Raw genomic sequence first — 20487 nt, 5'->3', positions numbered from 1 at the left:
CAAAATGCAACTGGATCGACCAATCAGTATGTTACTGTAGAAATTCAAAATTGACGAATCCCTTTATTACTTTTCCTTGCGGTACATATTTTGTTTTTCATTGTTTTAAAAATTGCATTCATGAATTAACTTTTGATTCAAGATTTTTGAATTTTTTTTAATGTCATGCTCAAAAGTTTGCATTTATTTACATGAATGCATTTATATATTATGAGGAAGTACATGTGAAAATGCATAAAAAATGACAGACATACAAATATAACAAAATTTGAGTATGAAGTTTTTAAATTTAGGAGTATCTTGCATATACTTCAAAATTAAAAGAAGTATCTTGCATATACTTCTTTGGAAATTTTAGTTCTTTTTCATTAAATGACCTCAACCCCATTGCACTAGGAAGATCATTGATCTTTCTTACAAATAAAACCATGAAAAAAAGCACTTTTGATAACATTGATGTGGCTACATTGTCTTGAAAATTTCAATATTTCTATCCTTGAGTTAATTTACTTGCGGTTTTTGATTTCATTAAAAGGATATATCCCACTTTATCATACACAAGTCAAGCAGAGGTATTATTGAGCTATTATAACTCCTTTTTGGGGGCTTATGGAATATCTATTCAATATATGTTTTATTTGCCTTTTCATGGGTGCTTCTTGTTTTACCATATCAATCACAATTCAATGACATAAATAATGTTCATAAGTAATGACAAAAATAAGATATATACGGATACATGTGTAAAATTTCCTGTTGATGGCGGTGCTTCTGTTGCTACCCTGTTTTGAGATGATCCCCGTCGCTTCGTGGTTACGTCACCAGTATAAGGAGTACTGATATCTACTTTTACTGTCACTTTGAAAGGAGTACTTATAATGTCTTTGTATGTATCTTCCTGAGGAGGAACTGTTGTTTTTGATAATGTGTCTGTTGCTTGTTTCTCTGTCATACTTGGACATATCGTCTCTAATTCACATTGCAGATTCTGTGAAAAGGTGCATCCTACTGGTGGTAAAAATGTTCCCACTGGATACCTCTCCCATTCAGGCACATGGCTATAAAGAGAAAATAATAGTATAGTGCGATTTATACATAGAAATAAGTAAAACCAGACAGTACTTCGAGCAGTATTATCTTATCTTGAAAACATTGATTTTAATTAAATGTTGCAGTCTGGTGATACTGATTGATGGCTTTTGATATATTTTTGTTATCATCATATCGTAAATGATAATAAAAAAAACTTATGAATAAGAAAATCATAATGTGACAATTAATTGACCTTAGGTATTACTTTTAAGTGATACCTATGTGGACAATGTCTGAAACGTAACTACATTCTGTAAAATATTTCAAGAATATAATAACAGTGCATTTACAAAATCTACTTGAAATTTTATTCCAAAATAATGACATAAAACGTGTATTGCTTCACAAAAGAGTGAAGATCTATACATATTACATGTATAATGCAAGATATATTTATTTTATCGCCCTACACGAATATTCGAATATCTTATTGACAATTTTGACATCCCTACTATGTGGACAATGTCTGAGTAACTACGTGACATAGCGTCTGGTTTACTGGTGTTGACACTGTTTCTCTTAGAAAAACTCCTGAAGGATCATACTTCAGTATTTGATACCGGCAGGCCAAGACTGTAAATATATGTAGTCCATAGTCATTTCTTTAAAAAAAGCGTTTTAGGCATTTATAAGTTGTGTTTCCTGGATGGAATGAGGAGTCCCTAATTACAAGGTATATTTAGTTTAATAAACTAAGAAAAAAGATAATTTTCATTTAAAGTCAAGTTCTACAAAGATGATAACTATTACACAAATTCTTTAGAAGCGAGAATTATGCGCTAAGTATCCAAAGACAAGCGGTGAAAATAATTGCGAGGCTTTTATTCATTTTGGTAGAAGTGGTGTGTATAGAATAAAAAGACTCAATGTAAAAGTAAGGATCAATCAATCAAATATATAGATGTAACGAACAGTATTCAAGCTCAAAAGTCTTTTCAACAGTACAAATCAGAAGAAGAAGAAAGAGACTGGAAAAACATCAAAGGTGGGATCAGGTGCCGTGAAGGAGTGAGCATCCCCTGCTGACACACGCATCACATCCGCCAGGAGTTCTATGTCATGATCGGAAATAAGAAAGTAATCTGTAGACAATCAGGCGTGTTATAATGACTTTACAATTAGTACAATTGATAATACAACATCCATATATCTAAATGCCGATTTGAAGGCCAAATCAAGTGTTTTCTTCTCATGTATAAGATTTCGAATTAGCCTTATTCTGTTTCAAATGAATATGAAAATAAGTCTGCTAATAATGGTACGTAATTGGTACCTATGGATATTCCTACAGACTGTTGGAAAACTGTATTTCCAAAAACTGCCTATCTATTGTTAAACAGAAAGTCAAGCTTCTTACGATTGTATTTCAGATTTGTGTTTACAATACGAATATTTTCACAAAATATTTTTAAAGTGTCCATTGACAAGATTAAGTAAATATACGAGTTCTTCTAGCCTACCTTGATTGTTTTCATCTCGATCGTGTTCCACCTGAATCAGTGTATTACAGACATCAAACGCCACACAGAAATCAGACAAGAAACCCAGCAGAGGGACAGCAAAGACAAACCAGCGATAGAACATGGCTGTTCTCTGGCTCTCTGCCGCGGTGTTTTGTTATCCGCCCCACCGTGTTGTTGGGATGTGTATGCCCCGCAGTGTCCCGTTAGTCAAGTGTTCGACACACCCACGCTAAAACCCTCAGCTTACGATGAGTAAATGAATATTATGTAACAAACTGCAAGTAATTTTTATCGAGTACAATTAACGTTTAGAAAGTATTTTTTATGTCTTGTAGTTCTTTGCTTTGCATAAACAATGTAAGTGAACATTTTCTTGTTATCTCCACCTATCGCACATAACCTGCCTGCAGATCCTGTTAATTTTCAGGATTCTGTCACATATAATAATGGGATACTTTTCTTACAAATGCAAATACGATATGTCAGAGCTGCTGCATGAATTAATTTCTTATAGAACAAGTGTGGAATAATGATTGTCTAAATGCTTTATGTACTTGTTGGTGTTTCTCGTTTTACAGGATAACAGTAAACAAGTTGCAGTTCAATACACCATGCAACACTCTGCTACTAACTCAAAAAATGTAATAAATATAACACAATCATTGCCTTTCTCTTTCATTTATTTTTCTATATAAAGCAAAAAATAAAACACACAAAAATGAAGTGTTGTAAAAACATTTATGTTTCAGGTAGAGATGATTAGAAATAAATAAGATTATGATTTACAAATAAATACAATGTACAAAAATTATTTTAATAAATAAAGAAAATCACAATAAATTAATGGAAAATGGATTTCATATATCTCTATTACGCAATAATAAATTAATTGTTATTCATGAAATAATTAATGAGGGACCACAGAAACAAATAGTATTGTCGTTGCCTCTGGGACTTCGTGTCCAGATCATCATTGGTCCAGTTATCAGGACCAGAGAGTGAGCTAGGGCTCCCGAAGCTATTAAATGGTGAGTTATCCTTGTTCAAGAATGGATTTCTGTATATTTGGTTGTCCAGCTCGTGTTTTACCGGAGCTTGAGTTGTTGTCATGGTAGCACGGCAAGGCTTGGTGGGGTCGCTGGCATCTACGAATTTTGAATAACAACCATCTCTTTGTTCGATGCAACCTTCTATTTGAACTGTCCCTGCGTTACTTCCAAACCTGCAAAATTATTTCAGTTTTTTTTATTCAAACATACTATGTAGTGTCGACTAAGTTTTCTGCATTTACGTAGTGCATAATTTTGTGAAATATTTCTTTCTGTTATTTACTAATGTATTCTATTGCTCGAAGATTACAGAATTATTTTCAAACCGAGAAAAAAATAATACCAATTGTTTTTTTTCTTTTTGTGTGTGTGTGTTTCTTTTTATCAAATTTCAATCTCGAGTTGAAAATAACTACATTTAGTTGTAAATATGATTATTATCATGTTTTCAGTATAAATTTTATATTGAAAGAGTAAATGTAAAATAGGCGATTCTCGTCCAAGTTTTATATATAGACCTTAAAAATGACAACCAAAGAATTATTAGCGACACCTACCCACAACACTCCAGCCCGGTCTCTGTACAATAACAGTCCTCACAGGTCACGTGATCTCTGTACGTCTCCTGATAGGCCACCCGGATAGAGTTCTTATATAAACAGTCCAATGATACTGCCAAGGAGAAAGTGAAAGTACATTTAAAAAAGGGATAATCCACATAAAAATTTTCATTATCCTAGAATTCGACAATATTGCAATTTATTCTCCAATACCAATATACTGCAAATGCAGAAAATAGAGGTGCGTTTAAATTATATATTTACGTATGATTACAAGATGTTTGATTATGACGAAAAAAAAACAACAATGCTTTTAAATGAAACAAAAAACGTACAACTTTTCGGAACGCTGTAAATATATTTACCAGGTTTTCCAGGAACCGCCTGTAAGTTCTGTGGATATATCCGACATGCTCCAAACACAACTTCAGGTACAAAGACGGAAAATAAAATCAAAGAAACTTTGGCGTACATTATTTCGTTTGAAAAATAAAATCAGTTAAACTTCGGTGGACTGCAAAAATAGTTTGCTTTCGTTGATGAGAAAGTGCCGCAAGTTGCTAGATGTAATCTGTTGCTCTGTTAAGACACAGTTTGTTTAACGAGTCCTCGGTGTTTATTATATACTTGTAGTTCTGTATTGTTTTTCCGGATGACGAATCACCATAATCGCTAATTAATTCATAAGAGTTTAACTTCGTTATAAATAACATCAGCCCGACGTTATAAAATTTTGACATGCCATCATCTGTCAAAACGGCTTTTGATTTTAAGAATTGTTGCGGTCGCGTGCGTAAAGTACTGCTTCCGTTTTGTCCCGGGGGGTTATTGAAGAAAAGTCTGTCTTGTGTCTGTTTCAGATTGCAGAAGACGGGGGTGACAAACGATAATCACTTCATCATAACTCGACAGATTAACCGTGGCACGTGTAAGTCTTTGAATGATGGAAATGATTTTCAATATAAAGACCTACACAAATCTATATGCGTCGGAGTGTGACAACATTTTGTTTTCTAAAAATAAAATTAAATCAAACTAATGTGTTCTAATAGATATTATTCATGCATTCGCTCTTTGAATTTTTTAAAGTTTGATTTTGAAAATGTATGTGTTTTTGTTTTAGTTACAATGTTTCTCATCATAAATGGTTTCTTTTCACGTAAACCATTATTTTTTTCCGTAAAAAATGGGAGTAAGCCGACGTCGATACAATCTATTGGTCGTTGTTCCAGCTGTTCATTGCGGGTTGGTGGCTGTACACAAACTTGCATCAACAAGGTGTGAAATATACGTACGAGCAGAGATGACGAAATCAGACCGTCAGGTAAATCAGAATAGGTAAATACAGGTGAACGGGGGAGCGGGGATACTTTATGCAGAAAAGTGTTTGTAAACAACTGCAAAACTTAAAACTCTTCATTAAATAAAAAAAGTAAGATTTCAGAGTGTTTTGAATTTGTTAAATTCTTGATAAAATATTAAGCATATGTACATGATGTATGTATGGCTATGATAATGAAATGCCCTTGAAACAAACAATGTGGTTTGAATGTGTTAATATTTGATCTAAAATAGCATATCATATCTAAAAATAAATTTCTAATGTCCGCTTTCCTTTTTTTTTTTTTTTTTTTTTTTTTTTTTGAACAGAAAGAATTTGTATATATATTGAATATAGATTTCAGTACAAAAACTTCCGCGTACATTTCTGAATTTTATATATGCTTTAAAGTACATTTATATTTTATTTTTAGAATGGTCTTCAAATTTAAGGAACGTCCCCGTAGAAGTAGAATTTTTTTAGAGAGGATTTAATTAAATATAGATTACATTTTATTTCAGCTATTATAAAACAACTAAAACTAGTTCTCGCTAAAATAATATACCAATTTTTTGTATAAAACATGAAATCTGTCTCGCTGAAATTTAATTCCATTTACTTTCTTCATTACTGGTTTAAGATTCAATTCCTTTCGGTCAAAATTGTATGATGATTTAGGGAGGGATCTTTTACAAACAAGGAGGAATATTCCTATATATATTGCTACTTTCTTACAAAATCACTAATGGCTATTCATATCAATATTTATATGACTTTATTGAACCTTTTTGTCCATCAAAGGAACGACTTTACTTTACCGGTCCCCAGGAAAACGCGCTAAAATGTAGTGTCGCCGAAGGCGACTTCACTATATATGAGATCGCGTGAGCGATCGAAAAAAAAATTTAAATACGAGGTTTTTTGGCCTTTTGACCCCAAAATCGAATTCTACGGTAAAAAGTTTAGTTTAAAACTTCGTTTTTAAACGTAGTTTTTAACCTCGTTCTCTGAAAAAATAAATAAATATTGTTTATTCATGGAAAAAATCGTCAAGGAATAATTCTAACGAAGCGCGTGCGGCGCATGCTTAGTGTCATTTCTTTCGGACTTAGCCATTCTTCCATGTAAACAAACGAACGAAATGTCTTTAATGCTGAATTATATGATCTTGGAAAAATCCAGAAACACCTGAATTTCCTAACTTATGTAAAAGAACGAGTTACTAACCCTAATCCATCGGATAGTGTGCAGGGACTAAGACGTTTAGATGAAATATCCCGGGCAGATGCTAAACTAACCCTAATCAGTCGAATAATATGCAAGGACTAACCCTAATCTCTCGGATGGATGCAAGACTAACCCTAATCAGTCGAATACTAGTGCAAGGACTAACCCTAATCTCTCAGGTGGGTGGAAAACTAACCCTAATCAGTCGAATATAGTGTGCAAATTTAACCCATTTCAGTTGAGTGACGTAAATGTTACGTCATAGTCCAATGAGCGCGAGGATCTTGCGGATTTGGGGACCGGTAAAGTAAAGTCTACCCCCATCAAATCACTCCTATATAACTTTAGAACCAATGAATGAAGAATTCAAAATTCCTCATATAAGGACTACATCATTTATGGAAAGTTTCCTTCCATCAACTGCTAAAGTGTGGCATAACTTACCAATTTGAAATGCTCCTGGAATATCTTCATTCAAGAGTTTTTCAAATTCTTATTTAAAAAAAAAAAGATAAAGAAATTTTTCATTTTGGAATAAGAAAGTACAATATAATACATTGTCAGTTACGGAATAATGCAAGTAATAATGGCAGATTTTACAACCAATTTTTATCAGAAACACCAGTGTGTGAAGACTGTATTGACTCTGTTGAAGATGCATGCTCATCATTATTTCTTTGTTCAAAACATGTTTCTCCCAGAAATGTACTTTTTCAAACAACCCAAAATATTATTGATTGTGATCAAATTCACGAAATTGATTTATTTTTGTATGATATTCCTAATCATAGACTTGGTATCAATATTCAAATATTTTAAACAGTATATGTTTACATCGTAGCAAGCAAACCCTTTATTTAACACTGCCATGTATGTTACTTCTGCCAACATTTTCAAACTGATACTATACATTTTATTTTTTTTCTTCTGTCTTTTCCACTATGTTTGTCTATCTAGTTTTATACCTATACTGTGTGTATGTTCACCTTGACCATGTAGGGAGAAGGCTAAAATAGGCTTTGTCTGCGCAGTCCTATTCACCTTTATTGGAGAATAAAATTTTGTATTAAAAAAAGTCCACTTGCACGGTTTCCATTTCCATTTTTAATTTCAATAATAAGAAACACTCGATTCATGATTTTTATCTAAATATTATAGGATAGAAAAGTTAAAACAGACATTTATTTCTGTATTTTTTCACTTATAGTATAATTATGTTCATACTTTGGATGAAAAAATATAACAGAATCATGTGCCTTTGAGATTACCACAATGTCATGATCTGTCGTACGACGAGATTTATTTTAAAACAGTTTAAATACAAATTCCAGGAAATGAGCCTCGTAAGATTAAAATCTGCTGCATAAAAGGATTATTGATAATGAAATTAGATTTCAAGTGAAATATGAACAATAAATTTTATTATATATTTCCTTACCAATTTATAGCAATAATCTATATTCGGGGACAGAATATTTACTTCTTAAACTTGGCAAATCGCTCTTATCTCCAAATTACATGGTCGCCTATATATATTTAATGTATATACATGTAGTTGATATAAAAGGTAATTTGCAAGTTTAAACAAACAATATAGTGAATTTGACATTAGTATTCAATTAATCTAAGATACTTAAAGAAAAAAAATCCAGCTTAATGTGTGAACAAGAATTGTCTTTTTGATATCCTTATACCAAAAATAAATACTTTATTCTTATTATGTGTAGGAAATAAATATGTTCACGGAAGCATTTGTTATAAATAAATTTTCGTCGTAAAAGAAATCGTATAATATGATTAATATTCGAACGTATTTTTGAATCACAAATGACGTGTTATTCAATTTCAGTTTGATCAAGCATCAAAAATCGGCCCAGGATTCCCCTACAATAGTGTGATACAGTGATTTATGTTTCTTTATTGTCAATTACAAATAATCGATTGAACATCACGTGTAAATATTTTATCGGAAGTAGAAAACAGTTGCTTGTATTGTATCAGTGCTTGGAACTAGGTGTCTGTGGTTAAATTCCGTATAGTTATTGTCTATCTCTGTACCATTTCCTCAAAACGGCATAAGACGAGGGAATTTTCATTGGAATGATATAAGTGCAGATTCAATACGTCAGTTACTATTACATAACCGTATTCATTATCGTAATTAACTTGAGACGGTGATATTGCAGAATTATTCCGCATATATCAATTAAATAATTAACCTTCCAGAAAATGTGGAGGGTATTAAGATGCACATTTGGGTACGCGTGTATATCTCTACTGGATGATAAATTATGTAGCCCTTCAATATTGGATATTTTAAGATAATCATTTGCATAGAATGATATCAATGTTAAACTTGACCATTTTATTAGAAATATAATTCAATCAAATGAATGCATATTTATGTGATGCTTTTTAAAACATAAATCATATAGGATTGGAAAATGATTTATTATTTCTAATATGTACTTTTTAAGGACAGATGAAACAAAACAATAAATGCCTAATTTACACATGTATATTTATAGACTTAGAGTTATTTCGGTTGCAAATAATGTAAATATAAATCATTCTAAAAACGTTTAGATTGGTAACCTTTTTACATCGTTCGAAATATATAAGCAACCTTTCTGCAATCATCTCAAAACTTTCCAACTTTTATCACTTTAAAGAAAAGTACACTTTGAATGAAAAAATGTAAAAATATATATATATATATATATATATATATATATATATATATATATATATATATATATATATATATATATATATATATATATATATATATATATATATATATATATATATCCAGTTTGACTTATCATTATTAAATTTTTTTTTTAATAAAATACTTTAATATGTTTTTATGATGCAAAAAATATCTTCTGTCCCTAAGATTATAAATAAAATAACAATGCATTTCTATCAATATAAAAAGAATCTTTTTCCTTTATACATACAGAGTAAGAGACCTAACACGTGTTGTGTTGGGGCGGAAATGATGGGTCGTATATCTTGTAAATTGGCCCCTTAAGGGTGGGCGGGAAGTCGCGTGTTCTCCGTGCGTGTTCTCCGTCACAGTGTATACTTCAACAATTAATATCGTGAAAGAGTTTAAATTACAGACAAATACAAAGAAAGAGGCTCCATTAATAGTGTTTACTTAATAGTTTTACAACAGTAAAATTTTCTTAAAATATTTCTTAAAAATGAAACGAGAGAGACAGAATACACCATGCTAACATTATGTTGTTAAGCAGTACACAATATTTTGAGGTAATGCAAAAACACTTGACCCAATTTACTGGGACGATCAAGTAGAGAGAGGTAATATCTGCTCCTTATAACGACAATTGAACAGCTGAAATGATGGTCATTTTATACAAATATTGATGAACTTAATTTACCGTCGACTGATAAAGGTAACACGCGGTTCTACTGTCAATACGACATAGCGATGGCTTATACAACTTAACTCTGATAAACCCAGGTAGGAGGTTTTAATTAACCTAATGAACTTTAAATAATTCTCTTTAAAATAACTTCAAAGTATAGTGTTTCCTAGAATGTTTTTCAGTAAAATAATTTATTGAGTCATATTGAATGAAATGAATAATTTTTGTATTACATTCATTTATAATACTATGCTTGTTACGCATACACAACAGAAGATATATGTCATAAATATAAGAAGATAAACAGATATTCAAGTCATTGGTCTGTCGTTATCTAAATACAAGCAATAACATTATAATGCAGATAAAGTTAGAAAAGAAACGAGAAAAAAAAAAATCAGACACATGTATAAGTATCGTTGTTTATTCTTATAAAACTTATTACATATATGCTTCTACATCTCTTTTCCAGTAATTAGGCTATGTAATTGTGTAAAAATTTCCTCGAGGTCTTTCAATAAGGTTAAAGGTCAAATGCCATTATCCATCACATTCAGTTTTCGACATTGTCAATACAACTCGACACGTGTAGGAATAATTAATGTTCAATTCCGTGTGTTACAACCTTTAATCACAGGATCACTCCGTCACAGGTTTCCGCTACATAGACTTAGTAACAAATAACACCAACGTACAAATTTAAGACGTTATTCCTGGGACGTTTTCCTGACTGTCTTACTAAAAGTACACTTGGTGGTGTAAATTGAGATGAATTAATTGCTTTAATTGAAATTTCTTTTAAGATGACAACAAAAATGAGATATTTGCAAATATTTATAATTCAGCAAAATAAACCCAAATAAGCATTTGATAAAAAATACGAGTACATGACTGTATTTCTATAAAAATGACAAAATACAATGTAGAAATGAGTATAACAATGTCTGTTGACGTGAGATCCGGAACTTTAGAGAATTGTAAGTGACTCAGTGAAAAAGAATTTTACAACGAGTTCATTTTAAGTGTGAGTTACTGTACGATCATTTCGTCATTGGTTTAACTCTGAAGTAATGTTTTAATTCTACAGATATTATGTTTTAGTGTCAATCCAAACGTTGCCACAATTCAAAGAGTGAAGTTTTCATTTCCTTCCTCCCAGCTACGTCCAGGTCTTAGAATCAATGCACACAAAACCTAAGGGAACATTTCCTTGTTAATCAAAACGAACGAAGTAAGTAACAATGTGATCTTGTTTCCAATATGGATATAAGGCTAGTGTTTTTCGTCATCTGTGCCTGTTTTATGATACACTCTCCTGCTCAATCACCTGTTAAAGAGGTACACATTCTTGGAGACTTCGTTTTGGGAGCGTTGTTTCCAATACACGACTCCAAAGACGGAACCTGTACGTCAGAGGTCAACGAACAAGATGGGATCCAGATTCTGGAGGCCACCATTTATGCTCTCAGTGAAGTGAACACTTCTCTGGCAAGAAAAGGATTTAGTTTGGGATTAGTAGCCAGGGACTCCTGCTATGATACAAGTATAGCACTACAGAACGCACTGGAGTTTGCACAGAAGCGATATAACTCTCAACCAAATAGGTTTGAGAACTGTACCTGTTCTTCGACAGATGCCAACAACATCATTGGTGTAATTGGTCCCCCAAGAAGCAAGGAAACCGTAGATGTAGCAAATCTACTTACTTTGTTCAAAGTTCCACAGGTAAAAACGTTGAAATGATTCTACAGAAAAATAATTTCTTGAACTTTGAATATTTTAAAATCAGTGCACAAATGTATTGACATTAAACTCTTTGTGTATTGATGATATATCCTACTAAGATACGTCTATAATTTTTTTTAACTGTCCAAGCCTTGCACAGATTCTATCTTATGATTTGTCTCATACTCAAGCATAATGTTCATTAACAATTATCTCTTATAGCTACATATACATTTTCTACCCTTCAAAAAACAGATCAGTTACTTTGCCACAACCCCAGAACTAAGCGACAATGTTAGATACAAATACTTCAAGAGGACTGTTCCATCTGATACCTTCCAGGCCAAAGCATTAGTCAGTATACTGCGGTATGTAGTGTCATGTACTATATTATGACTGAAACTATAGATTGTATCAAGTTGTCTTATACTTCACAACTTACGTTGGAGATGCAACGGAAACCTTAGCTCATTGACTTAGATTGCCATTTACAATTGTTTGTCTGAGTAATACCGCCAACATCTTGAGTATATTAGTCGGAAGAACCCCAATGAATAGGCTGGTTACTCAACAAGAATTGCTATATCGCTGAAGTATTACTTTGTTGTAATGGATATCATTTTCAATTTGGTGTATCTATGAAAAATATATAAAATGGAAATGAATTGAAATTATCTCATAGATGTTCTTTTTGACATTCTTTAACACGAAATAACTTACAGAATTTCTACATTACATTTGACTCCTACAAAATGGCTCTTCTATAAACCATTTTGTTTTTTTGCACAAATATTAGGGGAAGTTTTTCAATTAATTAAAAATAATATTTGAGTGCCTTCTTGACAGCATCAATTTTCTCTTCCGAGACAGGGAATTAGATTCAATAAAATACTTATAATTTATACTAAGATTCACACTTTTAAGTAAAAAAAAACTTAAGTTAGGTAACAAGATATACTTAAATAGCATTAATAAAAATTGTAAGTGCAACTCTAAAGTAAGTTTAATTATGAAAAAAATGGAGCACTAAAGTTATCCTGGCAACACACACACTTTCTATGCTGGCTGGAACAGCTAGCTAAACCTGAGTCCTCACAGTCACACATAATCAATAAACACAAGGTGCTGGTTCCATATTTATTACAGTACATAAGGGAATGAGTAAGTGAGTCATTGAGGATGAGAGCGGTAAATAACTGAAATAAACAAAACAAATACTAATTTAACGATTTCTAGATAAAATGAATAACAATAATCAATTCTGAAAACTTTTCTGACTTAAAACTTCGTGAAAAATACCTGACTGAAAAGTGTTTACACTACAAAAAACTTCTCAAAAATAATTACCGAAATAACTTACAAAAAATATGCTTTACATAACAAAAGTTTCCTATAATAAAACTTACATGGTAATAGGCCACAAATCAAAAGAAGGTACTAGGAAAAACAAAAACAAGAATGTACATCTTCACGGATGGAACTCGAATGGATGAACAAAATTTGCACGAGAAAATGAGGGAAGTAACTCTACACAAAAGAGTACTACTCAAGGAAGATAATTTAAAAAAATTGACAAAGAACGATAACTATACATGATTCACATATTTCACTGCATATTACAAAACGATATAAATGAAAAAATAAGAACTGTGACAGCATACTTTCTTTTTAAAAAGCGTATGTATTTGTAATATGTAAACTTACAATTCCCATGGGTAACAGTTTTAACTCAAATGCAATACAAACAATACAAATCAAGTGCAGAGCAAACATGGACCTCTAAAACATCAGAGGTGGGATCAGGTGCCATGAAGAAGTGAACATCGCCTTCCAACCGGCCATACTCGACCTGACATGATCGGGAAATAACAGAAAAATCCGTTGTCAATTCAGTGTAGAAATAATGGACTCAATGAACAAAAATTTCAGTGTGTGAATAGTGGTCAAACTATAAGTGAACGTCAGTCTGCATTTAACTCACTTATAAATTGTATTTGATGACAAGGTCATCATATCAACCATAGAACTTAAGAAATAATGACTTTAATCGAGACTATTGATATTCTTGTTTCATCAACTTGTTTGTCAATAACTTAGTAAACTTACCTCGAATTAAAAATTAGACATATGCAGAGCATGCCTTTGCATATTAAATCAACTGAGAGATATAAACCTGATATGTATGAAATAAGGGTATTTTGTTTCATAAGGGAAGTTGTCAGTTGAAAAATTAAAAAAAATTACGTTTATCATAAAGCTTTGTTTTTAAATAACCATCATTGCTTTTTTCTATAAAAATATCAAAATATGAAACATGTGTGTATGTAGTATGTTTTAGTTTAAGTTCGTGTCGACATAGAATTGGAAATAAATATATTAATGCTAATTTAACAACTAACTTTTGATATGTATGATATATTTATCTCGAATTTCTCTATTAAGAGTAACTTAAAAAGTACGTTTCTTACTGTAGTTCTTTGGATTGGCAATATGCAAGCATTCTTTACGAAGATAGTAACTATGGAACCGAGGGGTACACAGAAATCAAAGCTGCCGCAGAGGATGCTGGGATATGTTTTGGGTTCGATAAAAAAGTAAAGGAATCAAGCAAAGAAGAGGAGCTGGAAAATATCGTGAAAGATTTGATGAAAAAGAAAAACACAAACGGTAAGTCAAGAATCAGTTGGTTGAGCCGAGGCTTCTAAATTTCGTCTTGATACAACAAACCAATCATATATGTTTGAAATGTACAGGGGGCAAGTTTACCCCATTCTCCCCCAACCCAACCAAAAACAGGAAGAAATCTTCCTAAAATCAAAGATGAAGATTGTAATAAATATTTCTAAGATAATTTTACAGTATCTTATCCCAACTGAATAACGTAAAATATTATTATAGGAAAAGTTTAAATTTGTGGAACTTCTGTTACCTTCCTTATCTATATATCAGTGTTACATATGTATCTTCCTCTTAATCAAATTTAATTATAGTGGAATTTTGAACTGCTTGTAATCTTTATATTTTATTTTGCTCTTTTTCCCTCTGTTTTGATATTCCTTGTATTATGAAAAGAGGGCAAATATTTGATGAGTAATATAATAAAGTGCAGGTTCATTTCATAGTAATCATTTAAATGCAATTCCCCTAATGATTTGTTGGGGTAAGTTACATTTGTTTGATTGCTAAATGTAGTCAATATTTTGAATTCAAGAGGGTATTGAATTTTTAATGCTGTGAACTAAACGTTGATTAAAATCATGTACATAATGGAACGGTTTATTCTTGAAAAGTTCTTGCATCCTTTTGATGCTTCACGTACAATGTACCTCGATATGTTAACAGTTTTAAAGTTTCACGAGGCTTAGCTGACACATCTTTAACACATCTTTAACAAATACAACCTCAATATATACGACAATGTTCCTTTAAAATAAAATTTATAATACGTTATGCCAACTTATGCTTTGATGATAATTTTGCTTCCTTGTCTACTTTGATTAACGTAATAGGTGTCATATATTTTTATATTATAAATATTGAGTGTATCATATAAATTATATTTTTTATAGGAAAAGTCGTCGCTATCTTATTCATGCAATATGCCTTGGCATACAGAATAATGGTGATGGTAGATAAATCGTATAATAGTTCTGACGTCATTTGGGTCGGAGGTGACGCGTGGATAGGAAGGGAGCCACCTAGCGGTCACAAGAAAATTATTGAAGGAGCCATAGGGATCAGTCCTGAAACTAGAAAGTATCCAGGATTTGCCGAGTACTTTAAAAGGTAAGAACAATCCATATTTGTATTCTGAAAATTAATAGCTTTAAAAAGTAAATTAGATTTATGAACAATAAAAAGTAAGAACAACCCGTGTTTGTATTCTGCAATTGAATAGCCTTAAAAAGTTATTTAGAGATGACCAATATGAAGTTTTGCTTCTCATATATATTCATATGAAGTTTTGCTTCTCATATATATTCATTCAATTTGACATTTACAGTGATTGTTTTCCTTCTGTAATATAATATAACAAAGGCAATTATACGGATAAAATGTCTTGACAAAGCTTTGAGTTTTGGATTTTTATACATTGCCTTTCTACGAAACAGTGAATGGATAAAGTATAGCTTTATTATCTGTAAATATCTATAAAAGTAAAAATTTAAACAGGTGCATTAAAATAAAATATCCTTTCTCTGTATTTAGAATAAATATAAGTAACAGTCCTAACCCCTGGTTTGGTGAATACTTGAAACAAAGGTACGGCTGTTCTTTAACTGACAAGAAGAATAGCTGCTCTGCAATCCAAATCAAAGGTATAGAAAGTAAAACAAACTCAGAAAAAGCTCAAACAAAACAATAATTATAATCAAAAGTCAACGCACAAATAGATATAAAAGACATCAATATTGTAACGATTTTATATGAAGATAACGAATCGTAATCAAACTCAGAAGTCTACTTAAATCTGAAGTGAAACCAGAGGTCAATACAAAAACTAATTGTATACCTGACAAATATTGAAAGTTATTTAACACTTAGTCGAGTGAATACGTTTTTATTTAAAGAAATGTTGCTCCAATCAAACATGTACCTCGAATCACTCGACAGTACTCTAGTATTTTTGGGGTGTGTGATCAAAAGTCAACTTACAAATAAATATAATAATAATTTGTTCTGAATCCAGGATTATATTTTGTTGTAAAGAAAAAAAGGTATCATCTATTTTTGTTTCACTTTTCACTGTAATATATATGTGTTCCTGTTGTAATTAACAATGAATGTTTGAAAACAATACATATATTTTGATTTAATATGAAGATAACAAAGCATAATCAAAGTCAGCATCCTTTTAAAAGCAAAATCATTGTTTGCAACGAGCACATTTGACAAATCTTGAAAGTTTTTTAACACTAGTTTTGTGAATGCGTTTTAATTTAAGAAAATATTGCACCAATCAACCATGTACCTCAAATCTCGCGACACCAATCTAGTGTTTTAGCAAGGTTTCTCAATATTATTAATTTGTTCTGAATCCAGGATTGTGCTAAGTTGCAAATACAAGGGGTATCCTATATTTTTTTGTATTTCTTTTCACTGTAATTTATGTGTTCCTGTTGTAATTCTCAATGACCGTTTGAAAACAATTTCATATTGACAGAAGGATAATTAATCTTTAAAATTTTCAAAATAGCAAAGTTCAAGAGAAGGAAACAAGGAGATAATACTTATTATGAATGATGAAAACACAGATCTCTACATACATATGCATGTGATGTAACTTTGTTAGATAAGCTGTGTCATAATCACTTTTGTTACGTTTTGTAGAAATCTCAAGATGAAGATTTCTTTATAGATTTTAGGGAACTGTTAACAGCCTACAATGTCCGAAATGCTGTATACTCTTTTGGGAGTGCCCTGGATAATATTCACACTTTACTCTGTGGAGAAAATTGGGGTGTATGTCAATCAATGGAAAATAACCTTACAGGAAATCTGATACTCCAATATTTGTCCAACGTTTCAAGTAAGTAGTTTTTATTGGGGGAAAAATATTGTATTCTTACACAATGCAGAGTACAGCTTTGATGAAATTTATGACTAATATTTTGAAAAGAAGGAGATTATTTATATTCAAACACATTCATCCCCTTTTGCTTGTCTTTAAATATAGATCCCTTCAACACAAGTTTCCATTTTGTAAATGGTGGTGACGGTCCCATCCGATACAGCGTGTTACAATACAAGAGGCAGCAAAATGATTATAGATGGATTGAAAAAGGAAATTGTATGATTTGTTCAACATGTCATATTTTGTTTTATTTTCAAATGAAACATATTGAGATATAATATATATTACATTATACATTGACCGACATGCACTCATATATGGTGAAAGTTGAAAGCATTTAATCAGTTCAGTTCAAATTAACTTTTTTATGGTCAAGGGGAAATAATGCAATTTAAATCATGTCACGTAAAGCAATTATTATTGAGCTATTATTAGTCTATTTAATGAAATCATATTTCATCATTACAGATTCTGGACAGGAATTGATATGGAAAACAATGAATCGACCTGAATACACCGCTTCTGTGTGTTCGCTGCCTTGTCAGAAAGGTCAGTTTCGGAGCAGAGGCGAGGTTTGCTGCTGGGAGTGTAAAGAATGTGACTACACAGAGATTGTAAATGCTTCTGATCCGTACAACTGTCAGACATGTGATATCAATTCCGGAAGGACATCCAATCCTTCTCAGAACGTTTGTGTGGAAATCCCTGTCGATCATCTTCATTATGATAACCCGTCTATTCTGGTGATTTTCGTATTATCTACTCTCGGAATCATCATTTGTTGTGTTGTGTCTGTTGTTTTTATCCTCAAACGGACTACACCTATAGTGAAGGCCACTGGTTTTGAGACAAGTATAGTCCTTCTTGTAGGAATCCTTTTCTCTTATATTTCTCCATTTATTCTTGTAAGTGAACCCACTATCGCTTCGTGTGCCTTTTTCAGAGTGTTTCTAGGTCTCAGTTATACGATGGCTTATTCGTCCATTTTTTCAAAACTGATGGTCTACAATCGAGCCTTTGATGTGCAGTCATCAATAAAAAACAAATCAATCCAGGGACAAACAGTATTAAACAGAAATATCTGCACTATGAAGACAGCCCTTATTATATCACTGTCGCTCTCAGGCTTGCATTTCCTTGCTCTGGTTTTCTGGAGTATTGGGGACACTCCGTCACCAGTAGTCAAATACTCCGTGACACGAGAAGAAGCCATTGGTATTTTGTCATGTGCGGATCTGGACAATTTTAGCTATTTTGTGAGCCTTGCCTTTTCATTCTTGTTAATGATTGCTTGTTTGGTGTTTGCAATTAAAACAAGAAAACTTCCTGATGGTATGAACGATTCTCATGAGATTATGTATTGTTCTTTCACTTCTTTTGTACTCTGGATTGCGTTCATTCCTTTGTATGCTTTCTCTGAAAATAAACTTGTCAAAGTTATGTCCCTTTCCATATCGCTGATCATCCACGGTTCAGCTTGTTTACTGTGTCTCTTTATAACTAAGATGTACATTGTGATATTTCGCCCCGAGAAGAACAACAAGGAAAGAGTCATGAGGACGACACCAAGTCGAAGTCGAGACTCGTACAGCGGAAGTTTCCAAGGCAGTCGTACGTTTGAAAAGAGGCAATCCTTTGGTGTGACTTTGGAGGAGAAAACCTCCACTAACTGCACCAGAAAACTTTCCTCAGCCTGTGGTACGTATATGCATGTAAGCATATATTGCAAAATTATTCTTGTTCTCTACAAAAGAGTTGCCAAGAAATTTTTTAATTGCTATTGAAGAAAATTTCTTTCTTTTTGTAAAAGATATATTGTCCTTGCTCTAACAGACTTTTTCTGTGTAATATTTAACATATGAAGGATATGGAGATAACGAACAATTCAGTATCAAAGTCCATAAAACAATGCGAAATAGAAGCAGAGCAAACACAGACCTCCAAAACATCAGAGGTGGGATCAGGTGCTAATTCAATTCATGCAACAGGTTGGAGAATTAAAACGTTGTTCATTTGAGAACCGTGAACTACTGATATATATTTTTTCGTCTTTTGTGTCTTACAGTTGCAGACGACACGGAGGAAGAAGGGGAAGACTACTCTGCCACAACCGGAACTCTACCCTTTAAAAACTCGATCGTAATCGACAGATCTGAGAAGTATTCTGAGGAGGCTGAGACTGTTGTCAATTCGCTAAACAGAAACAGTGGTGAAAAACTCCTAGGGAATAAAGAGGATTTAGAGAATATAACAACAGGGGATACCTTGCCAAATCACAAAATCAATGGGGATATTTTTAAAAATCAGGATGAGGATGAAAGAACTGCAGAACATACAAACCAAGGCAGCTTTCTTAAAAATATAGGAGTCAAGTCGAGTAGTTTCTTGAAACGAATGACGTCACGCAGATCAGAAAAATCGCATGTCAGTCAGGAAAATATAACCGAGGGAGGAAATCAGAACAGCAAATCAGAGAAGACGGTCAGAAGACTGTCTCAGTCATTGCCGGATGTTCATTTTAATAACACCTAAGATTTCATCAATTCATTTCATTTGTGTATATATACACTGTAGTGTCAATACTCATATTTTCAAAGTTATTTATTTGAATTCACTCGCAATATCATTTTAAAATACTCATTTCTATTATACCTCATTTGTTATTGATTAAAAATCAAAGCCAAATACAAGTCAATTTTTCGTGAAGATTTATAAAATTGAGTCAAATGTTGACTACGTTTTTCATACTAATTGAATATTGTTCTTTATCTCCATATCCTTCATCATATGAAGAAAGTGAAACAGGTTTTCCTAAGTGCATTCCTATTTACATTATTACATATTTGGGATAATGTTTTTGTCTATGGTTATCTCAGGACCATGTATTCATGTTATATTAATTGCAGAAAAATGACCGAAATACAAGATTCTCAAGATTCAAGAGATAACTATTCTCTTCCTCTTCTAAGTTTTAAGACATCTGATTTGAAAATTTCTTAGAATATATCTTTTGCATAAAATTATGGAAACAAGTAGTCGAGAGAAAAATTGTAGTTTGCCCGAAGCCGGAGATTTTT

At 32.1% G+C, this 20487-nt stretch overlaps 3 protein-coding genes across 3 annotated transcripts; 1 reads left to right on the top strand and 2 right to left on the bottom strand.

The window, feature by feature from the left end:
- Window positions 1-617: 617 nt before the first annotated feature.
- Window positions 618-3098, bottom strand: LOC134260292 (uncharacterized). The gene is made up of 3 exons (XM_062742860.1): window positions 2553-3098; window positions 1545-1665; window positions 618-1058 (listed from the first exon to the last, which is right to left on the bottom strand). Exons 1-3 carry the CDS (start codon window positions 2674-2676, stop codon window positions 677-679), a joined length of 627 nt encoding a protein of 208 aa, XP_062598844.1. The 5' UTR covers window positions 2677-3098; the 3' UTR covers window positions 618-676.
- A 155-nt stretch (window positions 3099-3253) lies between these two features.
- On the bottom strand, window positions 3254-5025 carry LOC134260290 (uncharacterized). Its single transcript, XM_062742859.1, has 3 exons — window positions 4530-5025; window positions 4162-4276; window positions 3254-3777 (listed from the first exon to the last, which is right to left on the bottom strand). Exons 1-3 carry the CDS (start codon window positions 4636-4638, stop codon window positions 3441-3443), a joined length of 561 nt encoding a protein of 186 aa, XP_062598843.1. The 5' UTR covers window positions 4639-5025; the 3' UTR covers window positions 3254-3440.
- Window positions 5026-11189: 6164 nt separating this feature from the next.
- On the top strand, window positions 11190-20379 carry LOC134260288 (metabotropic glutamate receptor 8-like). Its single transcript, XM_062742858.1, has 9 exons — window positions 11190-11835; window positions 12091-12203; window positions 14309-14502; window positions 15405-15621; window positions 16045-16154; window positions 17195-17365; window positions 17513-17626; window positions 17879-19108; window positions 19476-20379. Exons 1-9 carry the CDS (start codon window positions 11371-11373, stop codon window positions 19940-19942), a joined length of 3081 nt encoding a protein of 1026 aa, XP_062598842.1. The 5' UTR covers window positions 11190-11370; the 3' UTR covers window positions 19943-20379.
- Window positions 20380-20487: the final 108 nt, after the last annotated feature.

Source organism: Saccostrea cucullata, unplaced genomic scaffold (genome assembly GCF_032062105.1).
Source record: "Saccostrea cucullata isolate Sc308-1 unplaced genomic scaffold, CSIRO_AGI_Scuc_v1 ctg2267, whole genome shotgun sequence".
In the NCBI taxonomy this organism is placed as follows: Eukaryota; Metazoa; Mollusca; class Bivalvia; order Ostreida; family Ostreidae; genus Saccostrea; species Saccostrea cuccullata.
This window is presented reverse-complemented; position numbering and strand designations above follow the sequence as displayed.

What these genes read in the sequence shown, in the direction of transcription:
- LOC134260288 (XM_062742858.1), top strand. Translation starts at nt 11,371, where the DNA reads ATGGATATAAGGCTAGTGTTTTTCGTCATCTGTGCCTGTTTTATGATA. An exon ending in GAAAAAGAAAAACACAAACG is followed by an intron (nt 14,503 to 15,404) that starts GTAAGTCAAGAA and finishes TATTTTTTATAG; the next exon opens with GAAAAGTCGTCGCTATCTTA. An exon ending in AAAACTTTCCTCAGCCTGTG is followed by an intron (nt 19,109 to 19,475) that starts GTACGTATATGC and finishes TGTGTCTTACAG; the next exon opens with TTGCAGACGACACGGAGGAA.
- LOC134260292 (XM_062742860.1), bottom strand. Translation starts at nt 2,676, where the DNA reads ATGTTCTATCGCTGGTTTGTCTTTGCTGTCCCTCTGCTGGGTTTCTTG. An exon ending in TCGAGATGAAAACAATCAAG is followed by an intron (nt 1,666 to 2,552) that starts GTAGGCTAGAAG and finishes ATATATTTACAG; the next exon opens with TCTTGGCCTGCCGGTATCAA. An exon ending in ACTCAGACATTGTCCACATA is followed by an intron (nt 1,059 to 1,544) that starts GTAGGGATGTCA and finishes TTCTCTTTATAG; the next exon opens with CCATGTGCCTGAATGGGAGA.
- LOC134260290 (XM_062742859.1), bottom strand. Translation starts at nt 4,638, where the DNA reads ATGTACGCCAAAGTTTCTTTGATTTTATTTTCCGTCTTTGTACCTGAA. An exon ending in GGCGGTTCCTGGAAAACCTG is followed by an intron (nt 4,277 to 4,529) that starts GTAAATATATTT and finishes TCTCCTTGGCAG; the next exon opens with TATCATTGGACTGTTTATAT. An exon ending in ACCGGGCTGGAGTGTTGTGG is followed by an intron (nt 3,778 to 4,161) that starts GTAGGTGTCGCT and finishes ATAATTTTGCAG; the next exon opens with GTTTGGAAGTAACGCAGGGA.